This window comes from Phocoena phocoena, chromosome 17 (genome assembly GCF_963924675.1).
Source record: "Phocoena phocoena chromosome 17, mPhoPho1.1, whole genome shotgun sequence".
Taxonomy (NCBI): Eukaryota; Metazoa; Chordata; class Mammalia; order Artiodactyla; family Phocoenidae; genus Phocoena; species Phocoena phocoena.
Genome location: NC_089235.1, coordinates 78048210 through 78076156, shown reverse-complemented (window position 1 = coordinate 78076156; position 27947 = coordinate 78048210). Strand labels below are relative to the sequence as shown.

The window sequence follows — 27947 nt, the reverse complement described above, 5'->3', positions numbered from 1 at the left end:
CAGACGGAGTTTAAAACATTTCTGTGGGCCTGGAGGAAGACCCTGCCCCCTTCCCTGCCACCTGTCCTGCTTGTTCTTTATCACCACTGTATTTAAAAATAAAGTGTGTCCCCCCTCCCTCCCCAGGAAACAGCCCGGGGCCCTCTTGGAGATTTGTTGCCAGGGGTGCTTGTGTGAAGCACCAGCGCTTGGCTGCATCTTCGAGTGGTTTTTAGGGGCTTTTGCGCGTAGCTTCTGACCTGCTCTAGAAAAAAGTATGAGTGACTGGTGTGACCTACATAGAGGAGGGTATTCTCATTGATTCCTAACGAGCAGGCAGTCACTTCCCCGTGTGTGAAAAATTGTTGGTAAAGAGTTGTGCTGACTTCCCTGCTGTCTTGTCACAGCCCGGGCCCAGGGATAGGGACACAAGCCCCATCTATCGTCGGGATCAGTGCCGTGTCCCCCGCTGCCCGCTGCGCTCCTGACCGCTGTCTCTGTACCTGCCTTCCTTCCGTGTGTGGAGTACTGCTCTGGTGCTGGGCCCTGTCCTAGATGCTAAAGAGAAAGTGGGCCAAAGCAGATGGTTCCTACTCTCAGGGAGCTTAGGATCTGGTTGGGGGAGATGGGCAGACAATCAGTGGGTAGAATGTGTGCCGCGCTGGGTTAGGGCAGGACTCTGGACGGCGGGTTCCTGCCGGAGCGGCAGCATGCAGCCGAGGAAGAACCTGCGTGCCGAGGCCTGAGCACGGCACGGTCCTGCGGGGCTGCGGCCGGGGCCCTGCTGTGAGCACACTGCCTACTTGGACACAATCAAAGGTAGCCAGCTATTTATAGAACGCGTTCTAAACCCTGGAGCGGGTCAGGACCGGGTCCTCGCCCGCACTTCTGGCCGCGTGGGTCCCGGCTCCCTTTCCTGTGGGTGGAAATTCCTTCTTCCCAGGATCTGCTCAAAACGGCTTTCCTGTGAAATCCTGCCGAATAGCTAAGTCAGAATGCCTTGGTGTTCCCCCACGGCCCACAGGCACTCGGCTTGTTCCCCATCGTCTGTCTCCTTCCCTTCGGGTGGTCTGTGACCAGCCAGCCCATCAGGGAGCTCACGGTCCCGTCGGCCGGCACATGGTTAATAGGGTCTGGTGGGTGTCAGTCCCTGGAGGTGGTGTTGGTGGGACCCGCAGGGAGGTCCCGGTGCAGTGGGAGGTGCCGGGTGGGCAGGAGGCGCACTGGACACAGGATGGATGGACGGGCAGGTGGACGGACAGAGCTGGCAGTGGACAGGGCTCCTCTGCTGTGCTGATCCTGCATGGGGGGACGCTCCTTGAGGCCACTGCAAAGTGCCCGTTTAGGTGTTCAGACGTCAAGACCCCTCTGTTCTGTGACCCAGCAGGTGACCCTGGTGTCACTCTTTGGAGCGACTGGAGAGCAAAATCCTGGCAGAGAAGCCCCTCCCTTACTGCTTCCATCTAACCCCTTCAGCATTTAGTGCTCCTGGCGTTTTTTAGGTCTGGTAGATCCGCTGGCGCCAAAGCACAGAAGCTCCGCTGGCCGAGAGTGCAGGGCTTGGTGGTTTTCCTGGCACCTGTGCCCGCTTGGGTAGCTGCAGGCAGCTCTGCTCGGGTGAGGTTTCCAAATGACACGCTGTATGCCACCGGCCATGACCTTCCCTCCACCTATGCTGTGCCCGCCCGGCCTGCGGGCAACCTGCCGGACCTGAGCAACTCCCAGGATGGGGGAGCGAGACCGTCTGGTGGGGTCTCCACTGACGATTGTGCAGAGGAGGACGAAAGGGGATACGGCCAGCGTGCCCAGGAGCTGGTGGTGTAGCACTGGAGAGTGGCGGGGCCTTACCAGTGGGCACGGCTGAGTGAGAACAGAGGTGGTGTATCAGTATTGTCAAAGAAACGTGTAAAAACCCGTGTTCTGATTGGTTATCTCTGTCTTGTATGACACTAATATTCAAAAAAACACAACAGCTTTATTTTCTCAAGATACAGCTCACGAAGCCTCAAATTACCACTGTATTTTTATTTTATTTTATTTTTTAACATCTTTATTGGAGTATAATTGCTTTACCATGGTGTGTTAGTTTCTGCTGTATAACAAAGTGAATCAGCTATACGTATACACATATCCCCATATCTCCTCCCTCTTGCGTCTCCCTCCCACCCTCCCTATGCCACCCCTCTAGGTGGTCACAGAGCACCGGGCTGGTCTCCCTGTTTACCACAGTATTTTCATGTGTTGTTGCTGAAGATCTGAAGAACCTGCTGGTGCTGATAATTCATGCAGTGAGTGTGTTCTCCAGAGGAAGGCCCCAGTTCCTCTCCATGGGGCTCAGGAGCTCCGTGCCGAGAAGATACATCCATGAAGTATGGCGTATATGTGTATGTATGTATATATTTGTATATATTGTAGGTAGGTGCATAAAATACATACGACATCAAATTTACCATTTTAAAGTCTACTTTTCAGGGCATTAAGTACATTCACGGTGTTTGCAAACCACTACCTCTTACCTAGTTCCAGAACTTTCCATCACCTGAAGAGAAACCCTGTACTCATGGCTGTCCCTGTCCATTCTGCACTCTCCCAGCTGCCGGCAGCCTCCCCTGCTTGCTGTCACGGTGTATCTGCCTGTTCTGGATGCTTCGGGTGAATGGAATTATACACGAGGTGGGCTTCTGTATCTGGCCTCCTTCGGCTAACAGTGTTCTCAAGGTTCATCCAGGTTGTAGCGGGTGTCAGTACTGCATTCCTCTTTATGGCTGAATAATATTTCACTGTAGGGATAGACCACATTTCGTTTCATCCATTCATTTGTTGATGGAAACTTGGGGTTGTTTCCAAATATTAAAGTTTTAAATTATAAAATTCTTCATTTGCTGTGCCTTCTTCGAGCCTTACCAGAATTGAAATGTGTGTGACTCTTTTATCAGGGGACACACAGGCCCATCTGGCTCATCTTCCACGCTGTGCTGAGAGCGTTGGCTTTTGGAGAACGTTGCCATTGATCCCCGTTTGCCTTGTGGGAAGGGAGGGCGGCAGTTGGGAGCTGCAGGTGCCTGCTTGTGTGTCTCACTGAGCCCCTTCCTTAGGGGTTAGAATCTACCTGCTTCCTTCGGGCGAATTAAAACGTAGTTGATGTTCTGAAGAACAGCGTTCTTCCTCTGTGTATATTATTATGGGGAAATCTTACCTAACTTTTAGTAAACCTTTCTGAGCTGTAAGGTTTTTGTTTGCTTTCGTTCTGTTTTTTTGGCCGCGCTGTGCAGCATGTGGACCAGGGATTGGACCTGTGCCCCCTGCAGTGGAAGTGCAGAGTCTTAACCACTGGACCGCCAGGGAAGTCCCAGATGTAAGGTTTTTTAAGTCAAACTCAGTGAGCATGACTGAGTTATAAGCATGAAACATATTCTGCATAATTTGTTTATAATATTGGTCATATTTAGTATATTCCACAACTTGAAGGCACGGAGTATTAGACAGAGTGGGGAAGACAGTTATTTTTGACACTCTGCTTCATTTTGCAGGAGTTGATTGACATGTCCCTTTGCTGGGGACTTCCGCAAGCCTGGCGGGTTTTCCCTGCCCGAGGGCTCTTAACTTGCCCATCCTCACTTTGCTCCTGGGCTGACTCTGAGGCCTCTGAGCAGGCTTGTAGCTTTCCCCTCCTTTCTGGAAAAGTTCCCTTCACTTAGCTTCGTCAGCCGTGTTTGTGGTCATCCATCTCCCTGGTTGCGCCTGCGGTCAGGAGGAAGCTGCTGGAGGGCCTGTGAGCCTGGACCCGTGTGCAAGGCTGCCGTCAGCCGGTCGGCTGGCCCCGGGGTCACGGCTGACTCAGAGCCCACCGCCCTCACGCAGCAGCTCCGGCACCACCGACGAGCGCTCCTCACCCTTCCCGGGAGAACGCCCGTGTGCTCGCCCACACCATCGCGTGCGGTTCCAGGCATGTGTGCCCTCTGGTTCGGAGCGGTGGCCTGGCCCTTGTGCGTCCCCGCCCGGGAGGGGGTCTTCCCTGCCTGGAGTGCTGCTTCTGCAGCTGGCCTCAGCCCCGCTCACTTCTTTCCTCTGGGAATCCCATCCACTGTGATCATCCCCGCATTTGCTGTAATGTCTTTCAAACTTTAAAGGTACTTTTAACTTCCTAACATGTATAAAAGGAAAGTCTAGTGGTCCCTGTGTGTTCATCACTCAGCCTCAAGAAGTACCAACATGTGGCCTGTCTTACTGGTGCATTTTGAAAGAAATCCCACATCGCATCATTTATCCACACATCATTCAGTGTGTGTCTCTGAAAGATGGGGACTCCCTCTAGAAACAGGGTCACAACACTGACTCTTGAGGAATGGCCCCTCCTTCGTATCATGACGTATACAGTAAGCGCTCAGATTTCCCAAAGGCATGTTTACTGTTGGTGTGTGTGAATCTGTATTTGTGCACAGAATTAGCTGTTAATTCTACCGTACCTAAACATTTTTGCCTGTGTGATTTTCAGGTTCTTGAGAGTTAACTCCCAGTTACCTGCCCAGCAGAGGTGGAGTCTGCTTCGGACTTTTCCCACAGTGCAGGGCATGCGTTGGCTGCTCACGTTTTAGGGATATTTTCCATGGTATCATTTGCCTAGCGCTCCCCCAAGCTCTGGCTTCAATTCAAACAGCATCTCCCCTTGGCCTGAGCCTCCAGGCCCGCTGGGTGCGCCTGGGCCACCGCAGGCTGGCTGGACAGCTTTGCCACCTTGGCTGGTCCCCTCATGGGCCTGGACCGCTGGCACCTTCAGCGCTGCTCCCCGCTGCGTCTCATTTCCCCCACCCCGGAAGGCAGGGTCCTGGAAGAGTGAGTGGCAGAAACACACAAACTCCTTTGAAAGCCCATGTCGTTGTGGAAGGTTGATGGCGGGCTGTGCACCTGAGGTGGGAGGGACCCCAGATACTGGCCATCAGCCCTATCTGCAGAGCTCCTTGTGGAGACAAGCTGCTCCGGGGCTGAGTCCATTTGTAAGAAATGCCCGGGGCAGGTGAAAGCACTGAGGCAGAGCAGACCAGTGGTCGCTGGGGGGGCTGAGGGTGGGAGGGAGCAGGGAGGGTTTCTTCTTGGGGTGATGAAAACGTTCTGGAAATACAGTGGCCAAGGCTGCTCAACATTGTGGATGTACTAAAAGCCACTAAACTAATTGCACACTTGAAAATGGTTAGGATGGCAAATTTTATGTTATGTGAATTTTAATAAGGTAAAAAAACAAAAAGCAAAAAACTGGGCTTTTGATCATTTCATGAGTATTCATGATCCTAGATTTCCAAACTTGGCGTTGAGCTTGAAGGCGGCAGCATACTTCACTCTGAGGGATGCCTTTTTGGTTGAATCATGACCAACCAAAAATGACATTTGTGGTTCTACCTTAAGCTCAGTGAGACCCACCGGGGTGCAGGAGACCCTGACTCTTGTCTTCACCAAGCTGCAGAGGGCACTGGGCATGCATAGAGCTCTAGCTAATGGTGGGGCCTGGTGTGGATGGGAAAATGCCACAATTATGTCATTTCAAGATAACAGTCAGCGCTCCGCATCTGGCACCATCCACAATCCAAGATGTGGGCAAGTACCATTAAATTTTTTTTCAGTCTTCTGAAAAACTCAGAAACACATTTCTGTTTATTTTAAATTGTGGGCTTGTTTCTCTTATAGAAGAATTGATTGAAGAGGCCCAACAGTCCTGGGGTTTGATCTGCTTGATTTTCAAACATTGTGCTCCTAATTAATGATTCTGACTCAAAGAAAATTGTACCTCTACGGGATGCCACTCTCTAGAAGTGACGTTTCAAATATCTGGACGTTGTTTGCCCTCCAGTTGTACAGATTTGGGGAATTTTCCGATTTCTGTCGTTTGGTAAATTTGCTTTTAAGTATCCCCTCGGGGAGTTGCTTTCATTCCAAGTGTGGGGATTACAGTCAAATTAATGCTCAGTTGAATTGGATTGAGCCACGGGTATCGGCCACAGGAGCCTTGCCGAAGTGTGCAAGGAGATTTCACGTCTTAAAGCTAAGGCTTATTTTATTTAGTCTTTTCAGATGCTTGTCTTGGTATAAGGAACATTCTGGGATCCGTTTGTTTGGTAATAGCACCATGATATTTGCTATTCAATGTGTGCCTTGTTTTATTAACATTTAAAGTAACATTTCTTTTCGAAGTATCATGACTGTAGTTAAAAATAAACATGGGAGTATTCTTATAACAAAATCTGAGTTGAAGCGCTTGGTTTCTAAATATATCACTGAGGAGAGGAAGTATTTTTTTCCTTTACAATGGCAGTGTTGCAGACATGACCCTGTAGATATATCCAGGCTGGGAATAGTTTGATGTGTAACAAGAAACCATGTTTATCTCAAAAAAGATATCATAAAGAGAGGCTGAAGTTTTTCCTTTGTAATGTTTATTTTTAACCTCTATTTTATTCTATTGAAAATAAAAAGACTCGTGTTCATTGTAGAAAAACATAGTGACTACAGAAGGATGCGTTAGTTGGGGCACATGAAGCTCTTAAATAGATCTAAACCTAACGGCTCCTGTAGGAATCCAAACTCATGGAGGTTTATTTTTCCTCTGTCTAAATTTCCAGGGCGGGTGTGGGATTCATGCCCTGTTCCGGGAGCATCCAGAGAGCAAGGCTGAGTGCTTCTCCACCCTGAAGGCGAGGGGCCTGGAGGGGAGGTTTGTGGGGTCTCCAAGGGTCTGCCAGTAGCCTACCTCCTCGGGGGGCTGGCAGCGCGCGGCAGGCGTGATCGCCGGGCTGTGCTGTGGCTGGACATGTGGGGCAGAGCTGGCGCGCAGTGCTGAGAGGGCAGGAGGGGAAGGTGGGTGGAACTGGCCGGGGACCGAGGAGGAACAGCTGGGGAGGAGGGAAGGGAAGCTGGAGGAAGCAGAGACTTGATGCGGGAGGAGCGATGGGCTGTCGGGCAAGCTGGCTGCCTCGGGGCACAGGCCTGACTGGGGAGAATCAGGAGGAAGGAGCAGGTGCAACCGGCTGACCGGATCGTTGGAGGGGGTGGGTGGGGGCCCGAGATTGCTTTGTTCCTCAAGTCTGTTGAGGGCTCGCTGTCTGTCTGCGAACATCTTTGTTCTCATGCTTCAGGGAAAGTTTCTGAGTGCACATTGATAGGTTGAGAGTTGCTCTCTTTTAGCCAGTCGACATGCTTCCTCTTTTTTGGCCATACATTGTTGCTGTCGAAGTCAGCTGTCTGTGGTTGCTTTATAGCTGACCTGTGTTTTTCTCTCCAGCATCTTAGAAGATCTCTCCTCTCTCTGTCTTGTTTAAGACGGGAGTCATCGCAGCGTGCGTGTGTGCTGCTGGGAGTGAGCGGGCAGAGGGGGAATCGTGGCGCAGAGAGGAGGAGGGGTTGGGGGGGCGGTGGGCCTCGGGAGCTCCCTCCTGATGGCTGTTATTCCCTCTGCGAAGAGCGGGGAGCTGGGGGCAGGGGGGCAGGAAGGAGGTGGACAGGTGTGGGCGGGAGTGGGCCGTGGGAGTGCGCGGAGGGGTCCTGGGAGGCTGGCGGTCACAGAGGGACCGTGGGCCCAATGAGAAGATTTTTTCTGTCCCCCACGGGGCTCCGGTCAGACCAGCGTTGCACAGTCCTGGATCCCAGGAGAACCCGCTTTCTCCGAGATGACCAACTTTGTGGTTTGCTCTCTGCCCTCAGAGACGTCCTTGCCCAGCTCTCAGTCATCGCAAGGCCTGCTGCCTCCAGCCCCTCCTAGTGTCGGGCTGACTGGGCTCTGGGCACCCGGAGCCCACACTTGTGCCGTTGACCACCATCCCCGCTTCCTTGAACGGGAACGTGACCGACAAAGGAACCCCCCCCCCCCACCTCGGAACCTGCCTCAGCTCCACGTGTGTTTCTTTGAAGATGCTCGTGTTGCCTGTGTACCACGACAGGACTGAGGAGCGGGTGGCACTGTTCAGAAATTGGTGTTTGTGCCTGTTGCCTGTTGCTGCCCGTGGACTCGCTGGGTAGGGGTCTGGACCGGGCATGGAGGCTGCAGTGTCTCTGCCCCACGAGGCCGTGGCTGGGAGGGAGCGCGGTGTCTCCGGGCTGGAACCGTCTGGGGACGTCTCCACTCTCGTCTGGCACCTGGGCTGGGGTGACTTGAAGGCCGGCCTCAGCTGGGCTGCCCGCGGGGGCCTCTCACGTGGCCCAGGCTGGGTTCCCCGAGGGAGTGTGTCAGGAGGGGACGTGTCTGGAGAGCAGACGTTTCCAGAGAGGGGGTGGAAGTGCCTGGTCGGTCGTTGTGACCCAGCTCACAAGTCCCTGGTGTCATTTCCCCTTCGCACCCCACTGCTGGTCCAAGCCGTCACAAGCCTGTCTGGACTCAAGGGAAGGGGACGTGGACCCCGTCTCTCAAAATGTTGAAGGATTTGGGCAGTTTTAAAACCGCTAATGTGTTGTCCTTCCAAAAAACTTGAAACTCAAGCGGCATGGCAGCAGTTGGCTGTGTTGTTGGAGGTGGCCATCAAATGCCAAGAATTCCTCAGTGACAGCGTGTGGGAACCACTGACCCCACGTGCTCAGCCACACATCAGCCCACGTTGTAGCAGCTAGTAACTCCTCACCCTTCCAGAAGCCCCCTGCCCGGTCCGCACTCAGCGGGTTGGCTGGAGGAGTCCAGGGCCCGCCTGTGCCGCTGGCTGTGTGACCTCGGGCAGGTCACCGCACCTGTCGGCCTCGGCCTCTTCTGCACAGTGGTGATAACCCCCGCCTTGCAGAGGGGTCGTGAGCGTTCCGGAAGTGTGAGGTGCCAGTGGTCCAGGCCCTGGAAGGTGTTCCTGGGAATAACCTTGTCGTGCTCAGCAGGATTATTCGTAGAGGGTTACACCGTGCACCCGTGTCGGACGTGAGCCAGCCACCCAGAATCTGGTTTCCTTTTCCTCTGAGCGCGCGCACGCTTCCGGGGTCTTTAAGGCGGCTGTGGCGTGTGCCGCAGGGCTCTGAATGGAACGGGTACTTAACCCCGAGGCCGATGGCGGAGGCTCTTGCCGAGGGCAGTGCTGCTTCGCCGAGCTGTCTTTCAAGTCCGTTTTATACCTGCGCCTCCTTCGTACCTTACAGTTTGATGTTGTTGTTTGTAAGTGGCGTCTTTGTAACCTCACTTTCCTAATGAGCAGTCGCTCACATACGGGGATGCAACGGATATCTGGAATCTCGTTTCCAGCAAGCCTGTCGAGTTCTTTTTAGTTCTGACAGCATGTGTGGATTCCGCCTTAACTTTACGTAGGTGGTCATGTCGTCTGTGTGTGGCAGTTTTGTGTCTTCATTTCCAGTCACGTTGCATATTTTCTTTTTCTTTTGTTACCGCCCTCGCTCAGATCTGTTCAAGTGGTGATTCCAAGCCTCGCTGTTTGGTTCTGTCCTCAGAAGAAATGCTTTGCTGTGTGAGTGATGTTTTCGGGAGGTTTTTATTAGATGATCTTTATCAGGTCCAGGAAGTCCCTTATGCTAAGTTGGAAGGGGCTCTTGTCTGTTTTGTTTGTTTTTATTTTCTAAATCATGAGAGGATCTTGTTTTCAAACAAGTAAAAACTTACAAGCCATACAAAGAACGTCTGTATACATGCCACCTAGTTTAAAGAAATAGCTTTAAAATGGCTAGAAGCTCTAGGACCTCTTTTATGTGTGTGTGAAGTGTCTCGGTTAGGGGCTGCCCAGGCCTCCAGGTCGTGGACCTTCAGAGCCCTGGGCAGACGCAGCGCCCCCAGCTGGCTGCACAGCTGAGTCCCCTTTGCTCCTGGCTCACTTTGGGGGCTGCACTGTCACTGAAGATGTGGAGCCTCAGAATCCTGCAGGCTTTTGCTTCAAAGCCCAGCACACCTACCTTCTAACTGTGGGACCCTAATCATTAATCTCAGCCCACTCTGTCTACGAAATGGAGCCAGTGATAGACCACCTTACGGAATTCTTAACACTGGGTGGGCAAATGAACGCAGTGCACTTGTTCAGATACAGGCTTGTCAGTGGGATTACGGGCATCGTTACAGATGCTGAATTACGGTCCAGTTTCAGTGAGCGCCCACCCAGCATTGACGACCTGCCAGGCCCAACAACGTGCTGGGGTGGTGACACGAGTCAGCCTCAGGGTTGTGGGAAGACAGATATCTTGGCCTGCGAGCTGCCAAAGCACAAGGTAGAATGGACCCTGGCAGTGGACGCATACGCAGTGCGGTAGAAACATCACAAGCGGAGAGGTCAGTTGGGGAAAGTGTTGGGTTATTATCGCATTCCTCTAGTTGAGCAAACAGCAACAGCAGAGCCGTGGGGCGACGTTCAGTAAGGCGGGCTCGTGGGTCCAGGAGGTCTGTCTGCAGGATTTCCTGTTTTCAGGGAGGAAGTGAGGAACAGCTCACAGAGAGGGTGAGGAACGCGCTCAGAGCAAGGGAAGCGGAGCTGAGGCGGGGAATGAGGAAGGGCTGAGCCTCGCCTGGGGTAAAATGATTTTAAAAGAGAGTAGGTTAAACAGGAGGAAATGTAAAATCACTCCCGGTGAAGATTCCAGCAGTTGATTAGAATGAGCTGCTTTGGAATGTCACACCTCTGGGGACCAGCCCACACTTCTGAATGGTTGAGTCCTGCCGCCTTGGTTGGTCCAAGAGAGTTCTTTTCGTGCAGTGGCTTCAAAACATCTGGCCATCACCCCCCGAAGTCATCCTTCAGGCAGGGACATAGGGGTCAGATGTGGAAAGCCTGGAGTTCGTCCCTCTCCAGGGACGTTGTGGACACCTGGGCCGGTCCGTGCTGCCCCATCTTGTTCCTTCCTCCTCCCCTCGTCGTCTTGTGCTGGACCACGTAGAATAATTCACTCAGTGGTGGACGGACGCCCTGCAGCCTGGGCCTCCAGGGTCACCTGTCAGTTCCCCAGACGGGCAGATGACAGGGCACCTTGATTCTGAGTGACACGGGGTGTGTGTATATGTGTGTGTGTGTGTGTGTGTGTGTGTGTGTGTGTGTGTGTGTGTGTGTGTGTGTGTGTGTGTCAGCAGCAGCCCAGCTGGTAGAAATAGACATTTACTCTTTTCAAGGCAGGCGAAAGGCTAAGACTTCCCTCGGTAGCCCTGTGGGACAGAACTAAAACGGTGGTTTCTCATTCTTGATGTCGTCTTTTTTCTTCCTGATTCTCTTTCTCTAAAAATTCATCAGGCCTCACAGGTAATACTGATAGGTCAGGTTTTAGCGGGTTTGCATTAGCTGGGGCTATGTGGATGCTAATTTATCCTTAGTCCGTTACGGAAATTCAACTTAAGGCTTGAAGTCAGCAGGTAGTTCCCAGGGAGAAGGCCCTGGCTCAGAAGCCCGTTAGCGGCCAAGCCTTTACTGCCTGAAAAGCCATTGTGGGGGGGTGGGAGTGGGGCAAGGCCGCCAGCCCCTCTCCTCTGCTGCTCACCTGTGTGTGTGTGCAGATGGCGCTCAAGTAGTTAACGGAATAGTACCTGCCCTGAATAGGTGAGGCGCGCCCTCTGTATTGGGTTTTCTTTTCCATTAAAAAAAAGAGAAAGAAATGCCATCCATCTGTCCATGGGTGGCCCCCTGCCGTTTGGCGTCACTGCCCCAGTGAGTCGTGGGCTTCTCGCGGGGACCTCGCCCAGCATCAGTGCAGACTCACTCGCCCAGAGTGGGCCCTCCGGTGTCGGGCTCCCCTGGTGCTCGCACGTACAAGGTTGTGGTTTCTTGCCACCTCAGAAGATGATTCAGTGTGTGTGGAGGGAGAAAGGGGGACCCCAGCCTGAGTCAGAGCTCTGGGTGGGAGCAGGCCCGCCCCGTGTGCCGAGGGCCACATTCCAAAATGGGCAGAAACAGCGTCTGAGCTGCTTTTTTTCTCGTGTGCAGTTCCAGTATGGGTTCCCCTTATCTGGGCTGTAAAACCCAAACTGTGGCTTTAATCTTGTGTTTCATAACACGTGTGCAGGCAGCAGTGCAGAAGCGCGTGGTGAGCTTGGGCCGAGGACACCTAGGTTTACACCCTGCCCGGCAGTGGGGTGCCCTTTGGCGGGTCCCCAGGCACTGCCCGGCACCTAGGGTCCTTCCAGCCCTCCTGGCTGCAGAGGGAGGCGGAGGCTGCCCTGTCTTCCAGGCGATGGAGCTGGGTGCCTGCTGCCTGCCATGGGCGAGGGGCTTAACCTTCTCATCTCACTCTGTTCATGTGTGAAATGCAGACGGAAGTCTTAACAGGCCTGCCACAAGTCCTGAATTCGGCAAGCTTTAAAATCAGTGTGGTTACCTGTTAAATGGGGGTGATGACTATGCCTGCATCTTGTAGGTTTTTAACAAATTAGCCTTATTATAATTTTTCCAATACTAGATATCACGTGCCCACTTAAAAACTACAGAGGCGTGAAGAGGACCAATCATAGTTGACCGTCTGGGAATGTTCACCGTTAATGTTTTTTTAATCCTTCCTTGAGTTTTCCCATTCATACGCCAAGCGTGTGTGTGCGTGTGTACGCACACGTGTGTAAATAGAGGACAAGTGTGATTGCATCAAACGCTGTTTTGGAACTTTCTCCCACGTGGACATCTTTCCGTGTAACAGTTGTAGATGTGTTGTGTCAGGAAATTACTGTAATGGTTTATTTAACCAGCTCTCTACTGATGGACGTTTTTGTCATTGTCAGTCTTTGAATATGATATACTACGATAAATGCTCTTAGGTATAGGTACCTGGGTATTTTAGGATAAACACCTAGACGTTGAGTTACTAGATCGAAAGGAACATGATTTTAAAAGATTTCTGAAACATACCTTCAAAACCACCTAGTTTGGATAAGAGTGATATTTTCCCCCAAGCTCTTATAAATACCAGATGGGCAAAAAATTACTTACAGTTTTTTTGGGGGGGGCGGGGTGGGGATTTCTTTGTGTAAAGGCTGAATGTATTTTCTACGTTTGTTGGCTACTAGGGTTTCCTATGCACACTCTCCGTTCATAGATGTTGCCCGTTTTCCAGTTGGAGTTTTTAATCCTCAGAAATTTAAACTCTGTATCCAGGTTTATATTTTTAGGTTTGTGAGTTTATTATGTCAAAATTTTCTGAGGTTATCCAGTGCTTAGAGAAGTCTTAAAAGATCTCATGTACTCAGGCTTGCCTCTTATGGCCTCTACTTTTGGCTCCCACCCCATAATTATAAAAGTTATTCAATTTTAATATATTTCTTTGGATGTTTTTGTTTCACTTAAAAATGTTTAGTTACGGTTTGTATCCATTTGGAATTTTCTTTTTAAATAAATGTATTTGTTTATTTCTGGCTGTGCTGGGTCTTTGTTGCTGCGTGTGGGCTTTCTCCAGTTGCGGTGAGCTGAGGTTACTCTTGGTTGCGGTGCATGGGCTTCTCATTGCAGTGGCTTCTCTTGCTGTGGCGCGCGGGCTCTGGGCGCGCGGGCTTCGGTAGTTGTGGCGCGCGGGCTTAGTTGCTCCGTGGCATGTGGGATCTTCCTGGACCAGGGCTCGAACCCGTGTCCCCTGCGTTGGCAGGCAGGTTCTTAACCACTGCACCACCAGGGAAGCCCTGGAATTTATTTTCAGTAAAATGAGAGGAAGCGCTCCTTAATTTTTTAATATTCAGAAAGCTGTTCTTGTCCTCCTGTCCCACTCATGGACATGCCACCTTCGCCCACCCTGACCTGTCATAGCGGCCTGCTCCCGGCCTGTCTCTGATGTTTCTGCCCACCCCCTTCTGAAGGTGGGCACCCCGAGAACAGGGGAGTCGAGGGTACTCAGGTGATGCCCAGTGAGTGGAGTCGGAGCCGGTGTGTGGAGGTGCTCGGCGTGGGGCTGGCCGTGCGGATCTCGGGGAGGGCACTGAGTGCTGTACAGTTCGGCTTGCTAGCAAAGCTCTCGTGCCGTGAGGGCAGCAAGACCTGTGTCCGGGTCCCGGCTTTGCCTGTCACTCACCTTCTGGTCACCTCGGTTTCCCGTCTGTAAAGCGGGATCCTGTTTGCCTTACCCAGGGTGAGGACTAGACGAGATGATACACGTGATACACAGTGTACGTGCCTGGTGCACTAGTGGTGGCTGTTACTTCCTGAATTATTTTGGGAGCTCAGAATAATAATATACGTATTACAAAGAGAAATCACCCATTTTCTGTAGGTACTGAGAGGTGTTCCAGGTAACTAGGATGAAGTAGTTAACGTAAAAGGGCACTAAATTGAGTTTTCTGAACTTTCCCAGCTGCTTTAGAGGGGTGATAGGTCAGATTCCTGAATGTTTGGGGTGATGAAAAGGATCTGGGTTCTTTGGAGAAAAAGACTTTCCTGAAGTATGAGAGATGTCATGTGAACTCTTCCGTAAGGGAGGCTGGAGGAGTCGAGGGATTGCTTTGGCGGAGGGCTCAGCGGGGATTGCTTTGTCGTCGGCACTGCGGTCGGCGGGCATGGTGCCCTCTCTGCCGCCCTGGTTCCTCACCTGTGGAGTGAAGACAGTGTCCGAGAGGGTGGACGTGAGAACGACGAGGAGGCACCTGAAATCTCGTGCCCGGAGCGTAGCAGGTGCTTGGTCAGTGCCGGCCTCTTGAGTTGGAAGGGGGCAAGGCTGCTCACCAAAGGCAGAATGGTAGTCCCCGCGTGAATGCCTCATGTTTTTGCCACAAAACACTTGGCATTGAGTTATAAATCAGTAAAGGCGTTTCTCCCAACAGTGGGTGTGACACTGAGCTATTCTTTTTTCATCTGTGCACTCGTTTGTGCAGTCATTCATTAAACAGTCGCACCAAACCAGACCTAACCTCTGCCCTGGTGATGCTTATGTTGGTGGGAAAGGCAGTTACTAATCAGAAAGTCCCAAGATAACTGTAAAATCAGAACTAGTAAGTGCTGCAGAGAAGTGTGTGGGAGAAATGCACGTATGATAGCTTTCCTGTTTTCGTGGGGCTTTTTTGTAAAGCGCTTCCAAACTTTCTGACAAACGCTTCAAAGAACCACTAGTCCACAATAATGTCATATCAGCCATTTGGGGGACATTTCTGTAGGAGGTAATTTGTATTTTACAAGAATTTCTTTAATCCTTCCTCGTGTTAATTATAGTATTTCTGATATCGTTGAGTAAAGACAGATGGTGAATCAGAGGGGGCATTTTTAACTTAAGAGGGAAAGTTCATTAAAACATTTTCTATGAGAAAAAAAGTTTTCTGGGGCTTCCCTGGTGGCGCAGTGGTTGAGAGTCCGCCTGCCATTGCAGGGGACACGGGTTCGTGCCCCGGTCCGGGAAGATCCCACATGCCGCGGAGCGGCTGGACCCGTGAGCCATGGCCGCTGAGCCTGCACATCCGGAGCCTGTGCTCCGCAACGGGAGAGGCCACAACACTGAGAGGCCCGGCGTACCGCAAAAAAAAAAAAAAAAAAAAAAGTTTTCTTTTCACACATCACAGGGGTGGCTTTGGGGACTGTTCCTCAAAGAAGATTGTGTTTTTAATGCTGATGGGAGTTTCAGGTTAACCACAAAAGCCCACTTAAAAACCCATTGTAGGACTTCCCTGGTGGCGCAGCGGCTAGGAACCCACCCGCCAATGCAGGGGACACGGGTTCAAGCCCTGGTCTGGGAAGATCCCACATGCCACGGAGCAACTAAGCCTGTGCGCCACAACTACTGAGCCCACGTGCCACAACTACTGAAGCCCACGCACCTAAAGCCCGTGCTCCGCAACAAAAGAAGCCACCGCAATGAGAAGCCCGCGCACCGCAACGAAGAGCAGCCCCCGCTCGCTGCAACTAGAAAAAGCGCGCGCGTAGCAACGAAGACCCAACGCAGCCAAAAATAAATAAATAAGTAAATTAATTAAAAAAAAAAAAACAACCAAAAAAACCCCATCGTAGACAAAGTTCTTTGAGTTTGCAACAAAAATAGAGACTAATATTAGTCACTGATACGAGGGTAGCTGGGTGCTTGTCTTGTAATGAATCCTCAGTGGTCCGTCTGGCTTGTGGCCTCTTCCCGTGCAAGCTGCATACTCCCCGGGAGAAGGCTGAGTATCTTCAGGGTTTTGGGGCCTTTGGGGCCGGCTCTCACCTGGGCGCATCTGCCCCTGGGGTCACAGCTCCCTGTTCAGGCCGCCTGCGGGGCCCTCTCTTTGCATGTTACCAAGAACCAGGTGGGAATTTCCACCGAGAGCGGAAGACGTGAAAGACTTACAGGAACGGTGGCCCGTGCGAGGGTGACACATTTACAGAGAACCGGTCTGCAGACCACGGCTGGCTGCCTTCCTTGCAGGGCCTGTCCCCATCCCCTCCCAGGTCTGGGGAGGCTGCCACTGTGTCGCCGGGCTCCGCCCAGCCCGCCCTTCCTCTTCATCTAGAGGAGTTGCTGTGCAAGCCTGCCCGAGGGCACGAGGAGGAAGAAAGTCCTCTGGGCTGCTGTGGGCATGGGGGATGGGGGCTCACGCCGGGGATGGGACCTGCAGGCCTGGGGGCGTCAGCGGGGCTTGATGGTCAGCCTCGTGCTGTGGGGTGTCCCCAGAGCCCCTGCGCTCTGGGCTGACGTTGACTATCCCATCGGAACGCTGGTGGCACCAGACGCTGCTGAGAGCAAGTCCTCCTGCAGTGACCGGGCCTGGATCCTCCCTGCCCCGAGCTGACTCTGAGCTCGTGGGGCAGCAGGAGCGAGGCCCGGGCCAGGCGGAGGCGTCTGTGTCTCGGCCTGGGTTCCATCCCAGCTCCACCTGGCAGGGCACTCGGGCACTGTGGGCGAGCGTTCCTGGGTCCTTGTGTCTGGTCAGACGGTCCGTTCCTCTGGGAACTCGGCTGGGTTTGGTTTGTCTCCCTGCTCACAGTTGGCTGTCGGTCGCCTGGGTCCAGCGCTGCGGTCATGTTTGACTTGATCTCCAGCTGACAGCAGGCCTGCCTGTCTGCATTCTTAGTGCTTCGTCCTGAGACTGCTTCCGCTCACTTCGGCAAAAAGGCTGCTGTGATTGTTTAATGCAGTTCAGTTTCGGTGGCCACAAGCGAGACCTGCCTGTGTAGGCAGCAGGTGGATTTGGTCAGTGGTCGCCGTGTGTCCTGGTTTCAGCGGGAGAGTGCTGGTCTGTCGGCATCTGCTTTCTGGTCTGTGCCTGACGAGCTCTTCTAGCCTATGAGGAGACACACAGACCCAGGCCTGGCCCGGGGAGCCGGACACATCACCCATCCTCCACACAGCGAAGCATCAAGGAGCTGATGTCCACACCGGCTTGGCCCCAGGCGTGGCGTGGAAGGGCTGGACAGCCCTGAGCTGTTTTTATCACTTTCTTTTGCCTTCATAGTTTCTGGCTGTGTTACCCAATATAATGGAAACAGAATTCTAAAAGGAGAAGAGGGGATGCGTGGCTTTGAATACTAACGCTTACTTTGAGATTCGGCAAAGAGCTTTACAATGGCCTCCTGGTATCTGGGTGGCAAATCTTTGATCCCAGCCCCACTGAGACGTGGGTGCTGGTGTGCTGGGCTCACTTCCTGGAGGAGTGCCCCACCCTCCAGCCTCCCAGCAAGGCTGTGGCCCAAGTTCAAGCAGCACCGAACAGCCAGGGAGTACAGACAGGAGCGTCATTTGGACTTTTCTTAAGGAACATTTCAGTCACCCAGGAGCGAACAGTCACGCAGATCTTTTTGTTTTTGAGCGTCAGATAACTCATAATAAGATGTGGTGGAAGGGGGGCAGTGTCGGGGCCGGGGCCGGGGCAGGCAGCTCTGTGCCCCTTCTGGGCAGTCCTGGTGCTTGCTGCTTGGTACCTTTGTGCTGCTTCCTGGGCCTCCCCGAGACCAGGCCCCCAGACCTGCCCAGATCCAGCTCACAGTTGATGGCTTAGAGCAGGTGGGGGTGAGTTGCTGTCTCCTCTGGGTCTCCAAGGTTGTCCAAGGTGACTCCAGCCTCCAGGTTCTGTGATTTATTTCAAGTCGACCGTGGTCAGGAATGCTGTTCTCGGCCTGATGGTATAAGCTGGCACCCAGACCTTTGCATTTGTGCTTGTAACAGCAGATGTGCCGTGAAAGCTGGAGTGAAGGGGCAGGGGCGGAGGCCAAGCCGATTCCAGATCCGGGTGCCTGACCTAATGTGGTTGGCGGTTTTTTGAAAGTTCAGTTCCATGTGCTTAAGTACTTAGAAAACAGCATTTGGAATGAAGAGCTTCTCTGAACAACTATGCTTGTCCCCTTGCTCACCCTGGGACAGCTTGATTTCCACGCTGGTCATCAGGGAGTTTTTGCCTTGCTTCTTCCCAGGATCCGCTCCCATGGCCCTAGGTGCACAGCGCCGGCAGAGCCGTGGGCCCTGGGGCACTGCTGTCAGGCCTTATCAGGATGTCTGATTTCTGATTCCCAACTCAGCCGCGTGGTAGGCGGGCCCGTGTGATGAGCAGAAGAAGCCTGGAGAGCCTGTTGTCATGGCAGCCGGTAAATCGTGAGCTCACATCACGTCAGGGATGGGTGATCTCAGGGCAGCTATGGAGACAGAGCCCCTGTGGGCCTGCAGGGCGTGGTGCTGTCTGCAGGGCTGTTCCTGGTGGAGGGGCGTCAGACCTGCCCGCCCTCCACACCGCCACAGAGACCACGGAGGTTTTGTGACGTTATCAGCAGCCGAAACGCTCTCCCCTCTGCTTAGAGATGAGGCCACCCTGTCCCCCAGAGCAGGTGGTCCCCAAGTGTGCAGTCCTCAGCCTCTTCGTCAGTGTGGTGACTCTTGTGGAGGGATCCCTTTCCAGAATAATGTTTTTTAAAGCAAAGAACAAAATACATAGGATGACAAAGAAAACTGGTTGTATTGAAATAGTTATCAAAATACCAAACCAAAAGGGTGACAGAGTAGCAAATGGGTCCTTTACCACCTTTAATAACAAGGTCCAGCCAGGCCTAATGGACATCATGATTTTGAAGTAGCTTCAGGTTTTAAACGTACGTTGTGGCGTCTGTGACCGCTGCCACATGACAAGACAGCCCTGTGTTTTCTGCTTGTCTGGTACACAGACCTCAGTAAGTGGCAGCTGTGATTATGCTCTGAAATGCTAACTGAATGAACTTGGTGAGGCTAGATTATTATGCACTGTTAGTGCAGCTCTCTTATTAATTTTGTTTGTTTTTAAATATTTATTTATTTGGCTGCGTCGGGTCTTAGTTGCGGCGCGCAGGCTCTTTGTCGCAGCGCACGGGCTTCTCTCTAGCTGTGGTGCACGGGCTCAGTAGTTGCAGCGTGTGGGCTCTCTAGTTGAGGGGAGTGGGCCCTAGAGCGCGTGGGCTTAGCTGCTCCGTGGCATGTGGGATCTTAGTTCCCCAACCAGGGATTGAACCCGCCTCCCCTGCCTTGGAAAGTGGATTCTTAACCACTGGACCACCAGGGAAGTCCCTTGTTTGATTTAAACCTTGTCTACTCTCTCAGAAGGACTTGGGGCAGCTCCGCTTTGGTGGCAAACCTCACACGCTCTGATGACAACAGGACCTGTGTCTGAGTCCCAGCTTTGCCTGTTAGTCAACTTCTGGCATAACAGATGATTTAAATTTTCTTTGTATTTTTCTACATCTTCTGTAATAAGGGTGAGTATCAGAGAGAAGACTGCAGTATAGGAAAGATTCACCCAGTCGCCCGCGTCTACTATCATGGGTAAGGAAACAAGACGGCTTCCTTGAGTGGAAGTTACCCACAGGTGCTGCTTTAGGGAGTGCCCCGTGATCTAGTTGGTGAAGAATGGCCCCGCCGCGAGCTCTTGGGTACCTCGCACATTCGGAAGGAGGCCAAACTTCCTTCTCTTGGAGGGGGTCTTAGCTGCCGTGAGGTCGCCTCGTGTCTTGGGGCCCTGCCCGTGCTGGTGCATGTAGGCAGCGGTCTCAGGGGATCTCCTTGGCTCCTCGGGTGTGTGACCTGTGTCCCCAGTTCCGGGTGGGAGAGAGGAGGGGTGATGGTGTGGGTTTGCGTCCATGTGCCTCCATCCCTCGCTCGGGGGGAGGGCTGGGACGGGCGAGGGGCTGCCAAGAGATGGTGAGGGCAGGTGTCCCACAGCCCTGCTCTGGGACCTTCCTCTTCCTCTGACAGGCCAGCGACAGTCCAGACCTTGGGCGTGGGTTTCTGCAGGACGCCCAGTGCAATGACAGGCTCGCCTCCCGTGAAATCTCTTGGAAGCTGTCTGGTTTCTATGAGCCGGTTACTCATACAGGAAGTCGATTACTCATCCACTACATGTTTCCCTTTCACTGATTGAGCTGTGGCTCTAAAGATGGAAATTTTAAACACACGTGCTGGATCCTCGGCAGCAACTCGGCAAACCCTCTGTGCCTGCTTTGTCCCTGACGCTGTGCTGGGTTCTCAGGCTCGGGGACTCCTGCCCGCATCACTCTGGTCAGGAACGGGGGCTGGTGGCCGAGTCACTGAAGTGCTGGGGCTGTGCTGGTAGTTGCTGTGGACGAGTCCTTGCCCACCGTGACAGCCAGTGTTGCTGGATGAGAAAGAAGCGTTTGCCTTCGGGATCCCAAAGGTTTTGCCCCGTGCAGAGGCAAGCTTAACCGCGGGAAATCCATTCCAAACAAAACTGTCCGATGAGTCGCTGGATGGGAAATGTGCTGTGCGTGCTGCCTGGGGTTGGGAGCAGCGAGGCGGTGGGGCTGCCGGCAGTTCTCACAGGAAGGTCAGACCTGCATTTCTCCGTGAAGAGGGGAGGAGATGTGAGAGAGCTCGGAAGCTGGGGGATCGCTCGCTCGGCCTGCCAGCATGGCAGGAGCGGGGGAGATGAGGTGGCATCTGAAGGCGGGTAGGCACTTGGGGCTGGGTCCCTGCTGAGCAGGTGGCCAGCGCCACAGCCAGTTGGCTTAACGCCAGCTCCGTGAATTCCTCCCCAGATGCTGCATCCTCTTGGGCTGTGCCTTGGGCTTCCATTTGCTTGTAGGTGTTGGTGGCACCCGCTCCTGGGAGCCCAGGGTAAGAAGGCCGAGCAGGGAGCTTGTGCTCTGGGGTCTCCCCATGTCCCCTCCTCACCCTTTCCCTCCGACGCCCCGCCCGTCCGGTGCACCTGTGCGTGGCAGCCCCCATTCCTGCTGCCGTGCAAGGGGCCGCGGGCCGTGTGAGGGGAGCCCCTGGAGAGCTCAACTCTAGGTGATGCTGGGCTGAATTTTCGGTTCCCCTGTGTCACACGCGTGTGTGCCCGTTCGTCCCTCCTTTTAGCCTCGGGGCCAAGAGCTGACACCTCCTCCCTCTCCCCTCCTGTCCCGTGTCCCTTCCCCAGCACGGGTGGAGCTCTGCGCTTCCACTGCTCCACAGCTTCCTCTCCGGAGCTTTGTTTGTGGATCTTCCTGCTTGTTTCGGCAGTTTACACTTGGGACTCCCTACGCGTCAGAAAAACGGATCCAGGGTGTCTCAGGACTGAGGCCTGGCGCAGTTTTCATGACCCTCGGTGGGAGAGTTTCCTTCCCGAAGGTATGAAACACAGGTCCTGGGCTTCCCTGGTGGCGCAGTGGTTAAGAATCCACCTGCCAATGCAGGGGACCACGGGTTCAAGCCCTGGTCTGGGAAGATCCCACATGCCGTGGAGCAACTAAGCCCGTGTGCCACAACTACCAAGCCTGCGCTCTGGAACCCGTGCGCCACAACTACTGAAGCCCGCATGCCTAGAGCCCGTGCTCTGCAACAAGAGAAGCCACTGCAGTGAGAAGCCCGCTTGCCGCAACTAGAGAAAGCCCGCGCGCAGCAAGTAAGACCCAATGCAACCTAAATCAGTCAATCGATAACTCTATATTAAAAGAAAAATAAAAAACCACACAGGTCCTCACCCTGTTCCCTCTGCTTAGGGGGCTTTAACTTGTGACTCTATATTCCATACGCTCCCCACGAACTGTCAGTATTTTCATTATTAAAATCTAGAAGCAAGGAAGAAATATCTTATGAAATTACATATTTTATAAGTAATTTACCATTGCATTTCCCCCATTGCTTTTATCAATACAGGTTAGTGACGCAAACTGGTGAACTGTTCTCCTTGTTTCCCGCGGCTTATCGTGTCCAAGTGGTGGGTGTTGGGGGTATAGGAGGCATAGGCTCAGCCTGAGAGGTGGGCCCCAGGCCTGACCCTGCCTTGCTGAGAGGTAGGTAAGGCTGGGGACTGACAGCGGGCGGGCGGGGCGGGGGCAGCCTGGGGAGTGGGATGGAGTGGGCACGCCAGCTGTGTTACTACTCTCTGGGCCTTGGACAGCTTCATAGTTCACAGGTGACCCCTTTGCTCCGTAGCTGTGAGGCGCAATTAGGAAACGTGAACCAGAAGGGACCTACTGTAGAGCACAGGGAACTATACTCAGTATTATATAATAACCTGTAAGGGAAAAGATTCTGAAAAGGAACATGCATGTGTATAAATATGTGTGTATGTGTATAATGTATATGTGTATGTGTAAAACTGAATCACTGTGCTGTACACGTGAAACTTACATGATATTGTAAATCAACTGAAAGAAAGTAAACTGCGAAAGCACTTTGTGAGCCGGGACTCCCTTCAGTGTGGATCGTGCTCCGGTTCCTGGGCCAGATTTCTATGGCTCTGTGGCTGGACATTTCCTGGGACACGGAGGTTTAACCTTGACTCTACATTCACAAGATTTCTCTTGCCGGGTGGGAGTCCACCTGAGAACAGGGACCTCGTGTCAGTGGGCACTCAGTGCTGAGTACAGAGAGTCTGCATCTGTCCCCAGGGAGCAAGTGGTGTCCCCTCCTCGGCGTGGTCAGGACCCTCAGTGCGAGGACCCCGTGTGACCAGCTGACTCTGGAGAAGTAAACGCAGTAATCCACTGGATGTCCTGCACTCAGACACTCTCCTGGGAGGTGATGTGTGAGCTGCTTGAGAACTCTGTTTATTTTTGTATCTCTGGTCTCTGGCACGCTACCCAGCACGTAAGGGGCACCCAGGCGTGCTTGTTGAAGGGATGGGCTGTTGTGAAAGGCTGTGAATATGTCATCTGTGAAGTCATAGTAGCTTAGTGGAGAGAGACCCAAAGGTCTCCAGATGGTTTAGCTCAATGAGATTAATAACCTTTAGAGCATGTTTGTTTTCTCATAGAAGGAAACCAAAGTATAAAACAAGTAATTCAAAGACTCCCTGAGTTTTACTATGTCAGAAATACAGTAAGAACAGCTTCTGTTATTTTTTTGTAGAGTACTTTTGTTTCCAGTGAATGTCAGTAGGGATTCCAGTACATGGAATTTTTTTTTAAATGAGAACTTTTTTGAAACAAAGATATTTGAGCGAAAATTAAAGGTATACTGTTAATCGGAAATTTTTTTCGTTGCTTCTTTTCCTAAAACGACTTTGAATTTTATTAATGGAATTACTGAAAATTCGAGTTGGGACGAAGTCTTTTTTTGTTTTGTTTTGTTTTTGTTTTTTTTAACTGTCGGGGAGTTGGGGGAAGCACTCCTAGATTAAGTTAATGGATTTAAGAGTCATGGAGGAGGGACACTGTCATGACGGTCTGGGTCCCTTTAATTCCATGAGTCTTACCCCTTTGGCTTTGTCTCATTTGCTGACAATTCACACTGCCCCATCTTTAATCTCTCATATGCAGAGAAAGAGAACAGAAGTGTACGTGGCAAGCATGGTAACCAAAGGGGTGTATTATAAAGCACTTTTAAGTAACGAATTGGCTTTACTGCTGAGACTCCTTTGTGGAAAGGTTGGCCTGTTGCAGAGAAGGGGGTGTTGAGTCTTGGCTTCCAGCAGAGAGATGGCAGGGGTAGTTGAGTACCATGTTGACGCAAGCACAGCTGTCGGAAGTCCCTGGAAGCGGGACTGTGGTGTAGGAAGTGGTGCTCGGGGGCACAGTGTCAAGGTCTGTGTGTGAGTGTTGGTGTTGGGAGGCTCGGCGTTCTTGACTCTTTTTTTTTGTTTGTTTGTTTTTGCGGTACGCGGGCCTCTCACTGCTGTGGCCTCTCCTGTTGCGGAGCACAGGCTCCGGATGCGCAGGCTCAGCGGCCATGGCTCACGGGCCCAGCCGCCCCGCGGCACGTGGGATCTTCCCGGACCGGGGCACGAACCTATGTACCCTGCATCGGCAGGCGGACTCTCAGCCACTGCGCCACCAGGGAAGCCCACGTTCTTGACTCTTGATGTTGCACACACCTTCCTGCGTGACTTCGGTGGTCCGCGGCAGAGGACACTTTGTGAGCGACTTTGGCAACCTTCCTTTGCCTGTCCGAGCCTGGGCTTTCCCAAGCGTGAGTGCATAGGCTGGATCCAGTGTTTCTGGGCTCGTGTGCGTCAGGTGCTCGCTTAGACCTTGATCCTCAGGCTGCTCGTGGTCCAGCCAGCCAGGCAGAGAGCCAAGTGTGATGACAGCACGGTGCGGCAGACTCGTCCTGGAAATGCGAATGAAGTGACCTGGACACGCGAGGGCTACAGGAGTGAATGGATTCTTCGGGATTCTTGGGCAGGAGCTGGCATGTGCAGGGCTCTGAAGTGTGAGGCTGGTTCTTGGTGGGGAGGGTTCTTAGAGCTGCAGAAGATAAGGCCAAAGACGTGAGTGCCTAAATGTCGGGGCCACGTGCTGGGGGGCCACGAAAGTATCTGGCCGGGGTGAGATCAGAATGTGTGGAAAGTGGGTGAGGGGCCTGGAAGCTGAGCCCCTACTAGGATGAAATGGGAACCCGAGCTGAGGCAGAGAGAGATGGATAGGAAAGGAGGAGTTAGAGAAAAGCAGGTAAAGCGATGAGCACCGTTAAGCAACTGGCCGTGAAGAGTGCGTGCGAAGGGTCTTGACAGTGGAGTAGAGCACAGCCTCACCGATGGAGGCGCAGGCCTGGGGGAAGGACTTTGGACTGTGGGTGCGGGGCTGGAACTGTGAGGCTGTTAGAAGAAGTGAAGAGAATCGGTGAGCGAGGAGGGGACCAGGGAGGGAAGCCTTTGAGCAAGGAGGGCGAGGTGCAGTGTCGCGGCCGAGTGGCCGAGGAGGGGTGCGCTCTGGGGGGCCTTGAGCCTGGCACTGGGGCGCTCTGTGATGAGGTGGCCCGGGCAGGGTGGGGCATCAGTTTCAAGGGAAGGAGGGGGTGGCAGTGCCGGTGGGCCTGGGATGGCGGGGGTCCAGTGGGGTGGGGAGGGCAGCGTGCCAGGGGCAGGTGCCAGCCTCCTCTCAGCGTGGGCCCTGGGTAACAGGGTTCTCTTTGCCGTTTCCAGTGCTTGCCCCTCCTCCACCGCCACCGCCACCCGTCCAAGGGTATGCCTTCAAGCCTCCACCCAGACCCGACTTCGGGACCTCCGGGAGAACGATCAAGTTACAGGCCAACTTCTTTGAAATGGACATTCCAAAAATTGACATCTATCATTATGAATTGGATATCAAGCCAGAGAAATGCCCAAGAAGAGTTAACAGGTATTCTGTTTTGTCCTTTATTTTAAAACGAATCAGCCCTCTCCGATTCTCAGCAGATCCTTCTGAGCTTTTCTCCCCAGAAAGCTTCCGTTGCATTTTTTTTTAAGTGTTCTTGTATTGAGATACCAAGAAATACACATTGTAAGTGTGCTGCTCAGTGAGTTTTGACGAATGTTTAGCCACGCCCGTCACCCCTGAAAGTTGCCCCGTACCCCTGCCCCCCACAGCAGTGCTGGGATCCGTCCCTGGAGGCTCGTTTCCTGCCTGTGTAGATGGAGTCGCACGGCCCACAGGTCCATGAGAGCTGAGAGCTGCCCCTTCATCCTGCTTCTCTCAGCATGTTTTTGAGGTTGACCTGTACCACTGTGTGTGTTAATAGCTTCTTATTTTTGTTGCAGAGGAATGTGTTACGATACAGTTATTTCATGGTTCATTTACTCATTCTCTCATTAGGTGCTCAGGCGCTCTGGGCTTTGCTGTTATGGATGAAGCTGCTGTGAACTGCTTGTTCAAGTCTTTTGTGAACACACGTTTTCATTTCTCTTAGATAAATACCTGGGAGTGCAGTAGCTGGATCAGAGGGTAGTGTAGGTTCCGCTGTAGGAGACTCTGCCGAGTGGTTTTCCAGCGCGCTTGTACCGCCTCACGCTCCCATTGGCAGCGAGAGTTCCCGCTGCTCCACATCCTTGTCAGCACTTGATATGGTTAGTCTTGTTGATTTTTGCTATTTCGGTGAGTGTGTAATGGTTTCTTATTGTGGTTTAATTTCATTTCTTGGTAACTAATGAGTTGAGCACCTTTTCATGCCTTATTGCCTTCTTTTTTTTTCCAATGAGTTGTTTGACTTTCTTCTTTTAAATTTGTTTGTTTGTTTATTTATTTATTTTTGGCTGCATTGGGTCTTCGTTGCTGCGCACGGACTTTCTCTAGTTGCGGCGAGCGGGGGCTACTCTTCCTCGCTGTGCGCGGGCTTCTCATTGCGGTGGCTTCTCTTGTTGAGGAGCACAGGCTGTAGGCACGCGGGCTTCGGGTAGTTGTGGCACGTGGGCTTCAGCAGTTATGGCTCATGGGCTCCAGAGCGCAAGCTCGGTAGTTGTGGTGCGCAGGCTTAGTTGTTCCACGGCATGTGGGATCTTCCCGGACCAGGGCTCGAACCTGTGTCCTCTGCATTGGCAGGCGGATTCTTAACCACTCCGCCACCAGGGAAGTCCCTGAAAGTGGTTATTATATTGTGTGTTCTAAGAAACCTTTGACTTCCTGAAGGTTACAAAAACACTTGTCAATTTTTTTTTTGAACAATTATAGTTTTAGTATAATTCCTTTTGCTACTGTTGGCATGTGTTTTACTCCTACGTATGTTATAAACCCCATGGTACAGTGTTGTTATTTTAAAGAAATTAAGAAAAGAAAATAGTCTATTTACCCACATATTAACCATATCTAGTTCTCTTTATTTCTTTCTGTTGATCTGTGTTTATACCCGGCATCATTTCCCCCTCAGCCTGAAGAATATCTTTTATCCTTTCTCAGTGTACAAACCTGCCAGTGATGAATTCTCCCACCATTTTTTAAAATCTGCAAATATGTTTATTTTCTCCTCATTTTTGAAAGATTTTTGCTGGATGTAGAATTTAAAATTGACAGTTTTCTCCCTAGCAACTTAAAGATGTTATTACGTCGTCTTTTAATCCTCATTGTTTCTGATGAAATCTGTTTGTTGTTGTTGTTTGTAGTTCTCCCATATCTATCTTTTTTCTTTCAATTACTTTCTAGTTAATTTTGCTTTTCACCAATTTGACTATGATAGGCCTAGGTGGAGTTTTCTTTGTATTTTTCCTTCTTGGGATCCTTAATGTTTATGTCTTTCATGTTATTTGGGTGAAATGCTGGCAGTCATTTCTTTACATTTTTTTCCTGTCCCATTCCCTCCTCTACTTCCAGGATTGCAGTTATGTGTATGTTAGACCATTTGATATTGTCTTGTGATTGTGATTTAAAATAAAAAAAATTGTTCTCCCTCTTTCCTCAGTTTGGATAATCTTTATTGATCTCTCTTTAAGATCACTTTATCTCCCCCGCCCCACACACACACCTTTTTTTTGGTAATATCCAATATTCTGTGCTAACCATACAAAAATTTTTTTCATTTATATAGTGTACTTTTTCTAGAATTGGCATTTGGTTCTTTTTCATAGTTTACATTTCTGCTGAGATTTCTCATCTGTTCATTCATAGCTGCCATCTTTTTTCTTGATGACTTTGAATGTATTTATAGTAATAGCATATTTATGATAGCAGCCCGTGTCTGCTAATTACAACAGATGGGTCATTTCAGGGTCTGTTTCTATTGGCAGGTTTTCCCTTAGATCACATGTCACCTCTCCTTGCTTATTCACACGCACAGTGAACTTTTTGTTCATTGAACATTATGTATGTTACGTTGAGGGAGTCTGGCTTTTGCTATCTTCTCTGGTACCCTCCCCCACAAATTCCTACCTCTTCTGCCCCCATCTCTGCAGCACAAGACTGCTGCTCTCTTATGCTCCTTCTCCGTTTTGTGATTTGGAAATTGTTCCCAGCAGAGTGAATGTTTGTTTTCCTTCCCTCGGTAGTCACAGTCCTAAGCTGCCTGTTTTC

At 51.9% G+C, this 27947-nt stretch overlaps 1 protein-coding gene across 1 annotated transcript in view; it reads left to right on the top strand.

The window, feature by feature from the left end:
- Window positions 1–27947, top strand: part of AGO2 (argonaute RISC catalytic component 2) — a 95022-nt gene that overhangs the window by 23432 nt on the left and 43643 nt on the right. The window contains exon 2 of the mRNA XM_065895234.1: window positions 25115–25310. Coding sequence (XP_065751306.1) covers window positions 25115–25310 — 196 coding nt within the window. The remainder of the gene's footprint in view (window positions 1–25114; window positions 25311–27947) is intronic.